The sequence below is a fragment of the Daphnia magna genome, linkage group LG2 (genome assembly GCF_020631705.1).
Source record: "Daphnia magna isolate NIES linkage group LG2, ASM2063170v1.1, whole genome shotgun sequence".
NCBI classification, from domain to species: Eukaryota; Metazoa; Arthropoda; class Branchiopoda; order Diplostraca; family Daphniidae; genus Daphnia; species Daphnia magna.
Window position 1 is genome coordinate 18,801,679 of NC_059183.1, and position 9,395 is coordinate 18,811,073.

The 9,395-nt window shown below is 46.3% G+C and overlaps 1 protein-coding gene across 2 annotated transcripts; it reads left to right on the forward strand.

Annotated features, from left to right (window-relative positions):
* The first annotated feature begins 2,316 nt into the window (after nt 1-2,316).
* LOC116917047 (kinase suppressor of Ras 1) lies at nt 2,317-8,876 on the forward strand. 2 transcript variants are annotated; one of them, XM_045168786.1, is made up of 8 exons: nt 2,317-2,680; nt 2,746-2,852; nt 6,129-7,035; nt 7,148-7,390; nt 7,462-7,635; nt 7,760-7,894; nt 8,159-8,288; nt 8,379-8,876. In XM_045168786.1, exons 1-8 carry the CDS (start codon nt 2,607-2,609, stop codon nt 8,535-8,537), a joined length of 1,929 nt encoding a protein of 642 aa, XP_045024721.1. In that variant the 5' UTR covers nt 2,317-2,606; the 3' UTR covers nt 8,538-8,876. The 2 variants fall into 2 exon arrangements, with proteins under 2 accessions (XP_045024721.1, XP_045024722.1); XM_045168787.1 differs by lacking the exons at nt 2,317-2,680; nt 2,746-2,852 and adding an exon at nt 5,124-5,363.
* Nucleotides 8,877-9,395: the final 519 nt, after the last annotated feature.

The following is a 9,395-nucleotide window of genomic DNA, read 5'->3' on the forward strand; positions in this document are numbered from 1 at the left end:
TGACACACGTAACGAGTCAAAAGTCTATTCGAATGTCAATTGCACGTAGCCGTGCAAAATGTACATCACAGCACAAGAAGGGGGAGCTATAAGTTCAACTCAGCGGTGCATGGAGAAGATCAACAGGTCATGTGCTATTGGGGGTTTTCTGTCTCGAAACATCTGCCGGTCGCGTGCCCAACAGCAGGGAGATGTGGGGGGGTTGATGGTCGAGGTCGAGGGCCAAAAGGTGGTAGATGGACCGATGAGGGAAAGCGACCATCTGCAGCTTTAAAAAGAGAATAAGCTTCGGTTTGGAACACATGCAGCACGTTGCATATGCTCGTTTTACCTATCCCTTTCTTTTTTGAATGTACGTACGTACGTGTATACTTGATGATGGAGAAACGACTCTTGTAGCGGGCTAGATTCGATAGAACATGGCCACATTTTGTGTGTGTGTGTGTGTCCAGTTCAATTAGAAGCGATGGCCCGCAGCTTGCCGCCACGAGCTCTATGCATTCAAATGCCAACAACCACACGAATAGCTTTAGATCGCCATTCCTGTTTGATTTTCTTCCACTTTCTTTTTTCCAGGGCTAAAAATCTAATATTTTCATTTTAAGGTCAATATACTTTGGTTCTATATTGTATGAAGACCTTGTGGGACAGTTGGCCACGTCAGCGAATCAACAGCGATTAGGAATCGACTTTAAATGTGTAGGAGGGGAAACACACAGCAGCAAAACGGCAAAGGAAAACAGGGACGATGAAGAAAAATACGTAGCTATACACCTGGAAAAGAAAAAAAAAGGCCATTTAATGGCCACTAATTGACTTGGCAGCTGCCAGCTCCTTGTGCGCTGCAGCGTTTAGTCTTGCCTCTTTTGCAGCACGTACGATATATACGTAGTAACGTAGAGGATAGTCGATGCAAGCCAATGGTTGGCATCTACCTTCATTACTGTTAATCATTTCGAAATACACATTCACTTGGATTAGGCAGCCGCCTATTTAGAGTGGCCCATAAATGCATCAGCGTTCTTGGAAGATGTCAAAATGCATATTATCAAAGTTGATAATCTTTCATTTTTCCTGCGACACGCCAACCTGAAAAATGAAATGAAAAATGAACGACCAAAGTCACAACAACAATTGTAAGAAGGAGACACGAAGAGAAAGAAAAAAAATAAAGGCTGAGAAGAAAGTTGTTTGTTCCAAGAAAACGGTGCCTCGTCTGTGCCTGTTTTTAAAGGGCATCAAGTGTCAAATGGATGAATCACACGTGAAACACAACTCAACTCTACAGGGGGGAATGCACGCACCAATATTAGGTCGTGATCTCTTTAAGATACTGCACGTATACGGAATAATTGTAGTTTAAAATCAGTGGAGAAGAAGGACGATAGAGTTGACGTGCAACAATGTTGTCCAACCAGTCTATATTAATACGTAGTCTAACAGTTGAGAAATCGATAGAGATAAACGGTGGATATACGGAGAAAATGAAACAAAAGAATAGCGCATTTTGTGCTGGCCACTAGACTGTTGGTCAGAGGTTTAGTTTTTGGTTCAATGTAGAAACAATTTTTAGTTAGTAAGAGTGGCCAATCGGGCCAAGTCTAAAAGCGCAAAGAAATTCAACCGATTGTATACGACGAATAAATATCGTAACTTATTTAGCTATGTAATAGGAAAAGATTTGAACGAGCGTGAATAGTATACGTCTAGATCACATACTTCCATCATCCCAATCGATGGCATAATTTGTTATTCTATGCGGGGGCCCTATAAACAGCTATCTCAATTTAAGGTGCTATTCAATGTTTGTCAAATAAATTCCTATCAAAGCTGGAGCTAATGATTGTTTTTTGGCCGTTGGCCCGCTCCACCACAAGTTTCTTCTTTTCTATAGACCAAACTGCCTGTCTCGGCAGAAGGGATGCAAATGGCTGCATTATACATCCAGCCGGGAAAGAGGCAAACGACGTGCGACAGCTGTTTGGTTCGGCACCAAACTCAACAGACATCAGCACGGAATACAAAAAAAAAGGGGGGAGCTCAGCACACGGGGGCAACAGATCCTGCAGACTGATGTGTGTCGTGTCGGTGTGTGTGCAGTCGAAACGCATAGGGCCCACAACGAAATAGAAGGAAAGATAGGAGTCCTTTATTGAAACTACAATAGGAAAAACTTGAACGTGGAAAGCGAGTGAGGGGACCAATCACAACGAGAGGGGGGTGGGGGAGGTTTTTTTTTTTCTTTTTCTCTCTTTCATAAAGGTAGTGGCATATGTAGTATTGTAGAAGGGTGTGTAGGTGGGTTATGTAGAGAGACACACGTCCTACGTTATCCCATTAGGGTTTAGGTTTGCTGCTTAGTTTGCCCTTCCTTCCAATAGTTAGATATCGGCTACCTTCTCCCTACATATATTTAATGCCACTCTAGAAGTCGAACTCATTTTCGAGTAAAACTTCGAGCTCGACAGACGTGTGTCGTGGGTCGTCACGCTTGTTTAAAATTCAATTTTATTACAGCAGCAGTTCTAGTCAGTTTAGAATCGCCGATTGTGTAGTTTTAATTGCGCCTAACGTCAGCTTTAAAAAAAGACTGTGACTCATCGTTGATGAAAGCAAAAGACAAAATGGATTACCCAACATTTGGTATACCTTGGAGCGTATTCAATCAATATCACATCAGGTAAAATTGAATCTATTGTGATTGATGAGCGACGGCAATTTGAATTGAATGCATCATTCCAACAGGGGCTATGCCGATGATAGCGGGAGCGTGTGCGGCAGCAGCACGACCAGCAGTCCTCCACTTTCGCCAATGTCGCCCAGTCCCAGTTTAGCCTCGTCCAACGATAGTGGTAAGTTTAATTCTTATCAAAATGAGCGTTCAACTTTGAGCTCTTTTCACCCCCTCCCCACACATCAAATAATGAATGCTTAGATCTTCTTTAATACCACAGTGTGACGCTATAAATGAGTTGTGTTGATACATTGATTAACTTGGCTGACGTCAGACAATGCGTTGCTGCTAAGTTTAGAAGAACCAGCCCAGAAAAAAAAAACAAGTCTGAATACATTGGCGCTTCGGACGTTAGTCTTCGTGGGGGCACGTGTTTAATATTTCGCTTTAAACCATCAGGCGGTTGCGGTTAAAACAAATGACTGTAATCAGTTTCCCCTGCAGGGACGCGCTAGGTGCGAGAATGTCTTTGATGAAGCCGAGAAACAGGAGTAGGTCACGGTCGTTTCTTTGACGCAAGGTTGTGCAAAAAGTGGGTATGTCGACATACAGCACGACATGTCGTACATTTTGGCTTGCCAATCTCGTTTGTGTTTTGTTTTTTGTGAGTCTGTCTCATAGACGCCAAACTTTTTCCTTGTTTTTCTGGCATTTTTCTTTTAAAAGGAAAATTGACAAAAAAGGATATGGAGAGTGTAGAAAGACAACGACGCCCCAGTGATGACAAAACAACTGGAATGGATCAATAGAAATGGCCGGAAGTCTTACGACTGCCATTGCTGTTGTAGCTAGTAGATCTATTATAGCTATATAATATAGGACACACGTTTCCATTGGTATTCATTGATTTTTGTTGCATACAACCCAAGAAACGTACACGACTCGCATCGATCAACAAGATTCGTTTCCCACTTTTTCTTTAAAAAATAGGTTTCAATTTTCGCATTTCCAAACACTACCGGAAAATGCGTTTGCGTATCCAGCCCATCGCGTCACGATCCCTTTTCCGCTTGACGTCGTCTTTGTTGTCTTCTCTTGGGGCACTCGTCTTCTCATCACCCTGCCCCGTCTCGAATGCCACGCCCCTTTTACGTCATGTTCTCCTCGTGACCAAGGTTACACGTGTATTAGGTCTTTCTAGCGTGCTGCACCACCTTGTCGTTCTTATAGCGTCAGCTCATCTTCGAATTCGAGCCGGTGATCCTTAACAACGCCCCATCGCCTCTCGCCCCACCCAAGTCACCCAACGTCTAGGAGACAACGGACGTCATTCGAATAGGGAAAAGTGTGGACATGCAGACGAGGACACGCACATCGTATACGAGACGAGCACACAATCATGATCGAAATGCAGTTTGACGCTGACGACATCACGACGCAAACCCCGACGACGTCAATCGATGACGTTCCTTTGCAAATAGTCAACGCTAAAAACGAAATGACGATTCACAATCCGTTGCAATCTCCTATTCCACTACTGTTCATGACATCATCGATCTCGTTTCATGCGCTCCATATTCCATTGGCGGATGACCACGTCTCATTTGCATTCAACTTTAACGGTTGCTGCCTTTTGATGTCGTATTAGGGCGTCTTCTTATTCGTCTATAGTTCAACGGACACACATTTTCCTGTGTGTCGCACACACGCAAATGACGCCGAGCGTCGTGTCTACGTGACATTCGAAGCGTCTAATGCAACAGTTGTGTATCGCTTACGTTTTCGCAGCTGCACGCTCAGATCGTCTGTTTGCATTTTCGTGCGTTACGTCCTCGGCGCTGCTGCTGCTGTGACGTCTGCCGTTGCTGACGTCCTTCTCATCGCGGTGCTTCTTTGTCGCCCGGCCCTAGTAACGTCGTTCACCGACCTTTCCCTTGGCAACAGGTCGTCTCTTATCAACTGATGTGCGGCGGGCATCAACTCTAATGCAGCCCTCTTAAACCTGTGCTTTGTATACAGTGTGTGTGTACGTATACTATATGCATTTTCGGCATGCTGGATCGTGGTGTACGATCGATCGTCTTTCGGCCTCTATTTGATCTCGTATGCACAGCGAACAAAGGCAGAGCGTTATAACACCTAATTGCGATCGATCTTTATGTATAGGGTGAGAAAAAAAATGATCTGAAATGTAGGAAAAGAAGGTGAATTGATATCAACACGTTTCAATTGGCTTAGCCGGAGAAACAGTGTTAGAAAAGAAAACATTCGAGTTGCTGACGGTCGGCGGTGATGGAGGGGATGTTTTCTGCTCATCGACCTTAGACGACGTCGATGAAGACGACGACTCTTGTGCGCTTGTGCAGCCGTCGTCTTGTACGACGCCGACGCCCAGTCTTGTAAATACATGATGCACTGGCTGGAAACGCTATATAAAAGAGCCAGCTGCTGCGATCTTGAATGCGACAGTTTCATTTGGACGTTTGTTCACGATTGTCGTGCATCGCCTTCCAGCAGGAAAAAAGTACACCTATTTCTACGCGAACAACATTTGTCGCTTGTGCGTCTTTGTCGGACGACGTCTCGTAGTCGCCACCGTCTCGATATCGACTGGATTTTCTTTGCTTGGCAGTTTCAAATAGAGAAAAGATGAGAAAGTTTCAGCGTTTGACACCTCGGCGACGATGTGGTACGCAAATCAATACTCACCTATTGCTTTCTCAAGTTAAATTTCATGTTTATTCTTAGTTTTTAAGTGTATGGGAGGGGAAGAGGGGGCTCTTAACTGGTTTAACGCACCATTTAGCAGCTTTTCGAGAGCGTGTCACGCGGAGCATAGACGCTGGAAATGCAAATCTGCCAAGCTAAAACTAGTGGCAAGCGGTCGCTGCGTTTGTTCGTCAAACGCGCGGATCAGAATGTGTTCACGTACGAGTAGAAGGCAAACGGCGTGTGCATCACCTGGCTCAAGTAACTGCCAACTGCAGAGGTTGCCTTTTGAAAGGCGGCCAATGGTAACAGAGATGATGCCGCCAGTTATTGATTGCAAGTGCTGGGGAGTGGCGGCGGTGAACGAGACGCACACGCACGCAAGTGTAGAGGAAAGAAAGCAGAGAGAGAGAGAAAGGGATGTGTGTGGGGCTGGGCTGGGGGCTGGAAACGAAGAAAAAGATGATCCGCTGAGGAAGGATCTGTTTCTACGGTGCAGGACTCTTTGGCGTTTCAGCACCGTTATCGCATAGAAGCCAATTAGCAATTTAGGCCACCTACTTTTAATGAGAAAAAACACGGTGCGTGGGTTTCTGTTTCCCCCAACCGATCGCTTTTACAAATGTACGCCAAAACGATAGACGCGCAAAACTTGTTTGTCGATCGTCCCTTTGCCGTTCATTGCGACTGTCTAATTGCAAAAGTTGATGCTCCAAAATGAATTTGTTTGTTTGTGCATTTGTAGAAGAATCGTCTTCGTCAGGCTCGTCGTTTCATTTCTCGCCGTCGCACCACAATGAGGGCGCCAGTTCGCTGTGCCATCAAGTTCCCGCTCTGCTCGGACTGGACAGCTCGTCGACCGGCCATCAGCAGACGACGCACCGCAATCACCACCAAGTGTTGGTCACGGCTAGTGCAGCATCGACAGCGAGGAGCCGATTGGCCCATTCGGCCGGCGGCCAACGCAACAAGGCGACCAAAGCCAACGCCAACGGTTTCTACAAGCGCTTGATGGAATGGCTGAGCCGCAAGAAAACGAGCCATCGACGCTACTCGGAAGTGGTGGTCGTCGATGGCGTCGCATCGTCGGCAATGCAGCACTGCTGCAGTCAAGAGTCGCTTCACGGTTTCATGGCGGTCGCCACGGCCGGACGCAACCAATCGGCACCGATGATTTTCGACGTGACTCGGCCCGCTCGTCCGGCCGCGGCCAACCCTTTCACGCGTCCGCCCATGGCCAATCCCAGAATCGAAGAAAGATCGTTTTCGTCGTCCTCTTCCATGTCGCCGTCGTCGTCGTCGCTGTCGTCGTCGTCGTCCTTGTCTTCGGCCTTAGCTCCTCCGCCGCCGCCATCTGCCGTCGTCGCATCCTCGTCGCCATGGACGCAACGTGCCGCCAGCTGCGCGGCGGCCAACACGCGCGATCGATTGGAACTGCCGTCTGTTGGCGAATCTCGTCTCGGATTCGAGGCTCCTCCGGCGACGCCTACGTCCAGCTACAGCCAAAGCGGAATCATCACGACCCACTTTGATAAGCAGGAAATGCTGCTGAACGAGACGGACAAGGAGATCGACGCCGAGTGGATCATTCCGTGGAGCGACATCCAATTCGGCCAAGTCATCTGTCAAAGAGGTTCCTGCACCATCAACCGGTAAGCTTGCACCTTTCAGTTGGACTTGGACGTACGTTTGCGTGTATGGTGTCGGCTTCGGTTGATCATTTTCGCATTTTGAAATTCAATTTCGAACGCGGATCGCCAAAAGAGGAAAGTGGCACGGTGACGTCATCATCCACCAATTCAAGTTGCAAAGCGACGTGGAGGTGAGCGCCTTCTGGTCGGACGTGCAGTCCTTGTCGAAGCTGCGTCACGAGAACTTGCTGCTGTTCATGGGCATCGCCATCCCACCGTTGGGCACCAGTTACACGATCGTCAACAGCGCGCCGCGCGGCGTCTCCGTCGCCAACTTTCGTCTCGGCCTCAAAAACGGCAAACCGGAAAGGATCGGGTTAGTGTTTCGCTCGTATACTGCAATGACCAATGACCAATGTTTTGATCTTGTACCTAAAAAATGAACAGGATGCGTGCGGCTGTTAGTATTTCGAGACAGGTGGCGCAAGCGACGGGTTATTTGCACGCCCGCGGCATCATTCACGGCAAGCTCAATCCGCACAACATCTTCCTCGAAGGCGACAATTACAGAGTTAAACTGTCCTTGCTCGATCACGGGCTTGTCGACACCGTTGCCACGCAGTAAGTTTCATTTTGCTTTGTTTGATGGATGACGCGGTCGTTCTTCATTTCAAGTGTCAAATGAATAATCCAATCCAATCCGATTTATCCCATCTGCTGCGCGTTCCCCTTCCATCACGTCCAGAATCAATTACGGCTGTATTCCGAAAACGCAAGTGAGCTACTACAGCCCTGAATTGGTCCGATCGATGGTCGTTCAACCGCCAGAAGTTCATTTCACGATTCAGAGTAGCAAATTCAGTGACGTCTATGCTTTAGGGTAGGTCTCGATTCTCATTCTGCTTGCATTGATGTCAGAACATTTTCTTTAACTCGTCTGCTCTGTCAATTGTGCTGAAAAGTGTACTTGCCACATTCAATTACGTCACACTTTCCTGCATTCAAATAGTAGACTATACTAAGATTTATTCGTTCTCACAACATTATATAAAGCTCTTTTTGCCATCTTCAATTCGACCTAGATTTCTTTTTTTTTTTCTTAAATATTAACATTTATTATTATCATTTTATTTAAATGATGCAGGTCTTTTATGTACGATCTCATTTCCGGTAGTCCTCCGTTCCACCAAGAGCAAGTGGACTCGATCCTGTGGCGGATCGGCACTGGCCACACGACCAGTTTGCAAGACGTCAAATGCAATGCTCGTCTTAAGGTACTATACAAACAAATTCTATTACACGGCCAATAAATAATAAGCTCGTCACTAATAATACCAAAAATCTAAAAACAAAAAAAACAAAAGGCTTTGATGACATGTTGCTGGGCGTACGATGCGGCTGAGCGACCCAGCTGCGTCGAAGTGGTGCGTCGTTTGCAACCGTCAGCCCTCCTGTGCAAATCGCATTCGTGTTCAGAGCCGGAACGATTAAACCGACTCGGCCAGTGCAAACTAGCGTGCTAAACTTCTATTCTCAACATCTATATATTTAATGACACAATCGTACAGCAATTGCCCCCCCCCCCTCTCTGTGTTGTGCATCACACATGCAGGCCTATACGTATTGCGTGCTTGTATATTATCTACGTGTAACCGATGTAAAGTAATCGATTCCTCGCTTTTTTTCCGTTCTTTTGGATGGTAATAATGACAAACGGTAAAGCATCTTTGCGAATTCTATAACCTTATCCGTTATATTTGTACAAGCAGGGTAAATATCTAATAGTGAACTGTTTTCTGTCCTCTGATGCGTGTGCGTGCTGCGTAATACTCTGTGCATTACACCATTTGGATGTAAAATAATTTCTAATGCTGGCTTTCATTTTCTCTCGTGTTTGGATACGTGCGACTGACTCATTAACTATCTTCAATACGAAACGGCATTCGAAGAAAAGGAGGGGAAAGGAAATTTCTGGATTGAGCCCGTCGTCAACGCATCAACCGGACTGAGAACGTTCGCCTTCAAGTTGGCAAAGGGAAACAGCAAACAAAAGAAGACCAAACAATTCCGTTTCAGAATAGGTGAAACGATGTGAGGACGTGACGGCTGTTCACGGTATAAAAAAATGCGAAGAAAAAAATTAAAAAAAAAAGAAAGAGGCGCGCGCGGTCGTGACCCTTTTCTTCGTCGTTCTTCTTCTTCTTGTTTAGAGAGGCGTCTCTCGTCTTCTTCCGCATTTTCTTTTCCTCTTTCCCACGACGATGTCGTTACAACACGATACGTTTTCTTCTTCTCTTTTTCTTCACGCTGCGTCTGCGTCGATCTCTCACCTGGCCCCGATTTGCAACAAAATCGTTTCTTTTTTTTTGGGGGGAGCTCGT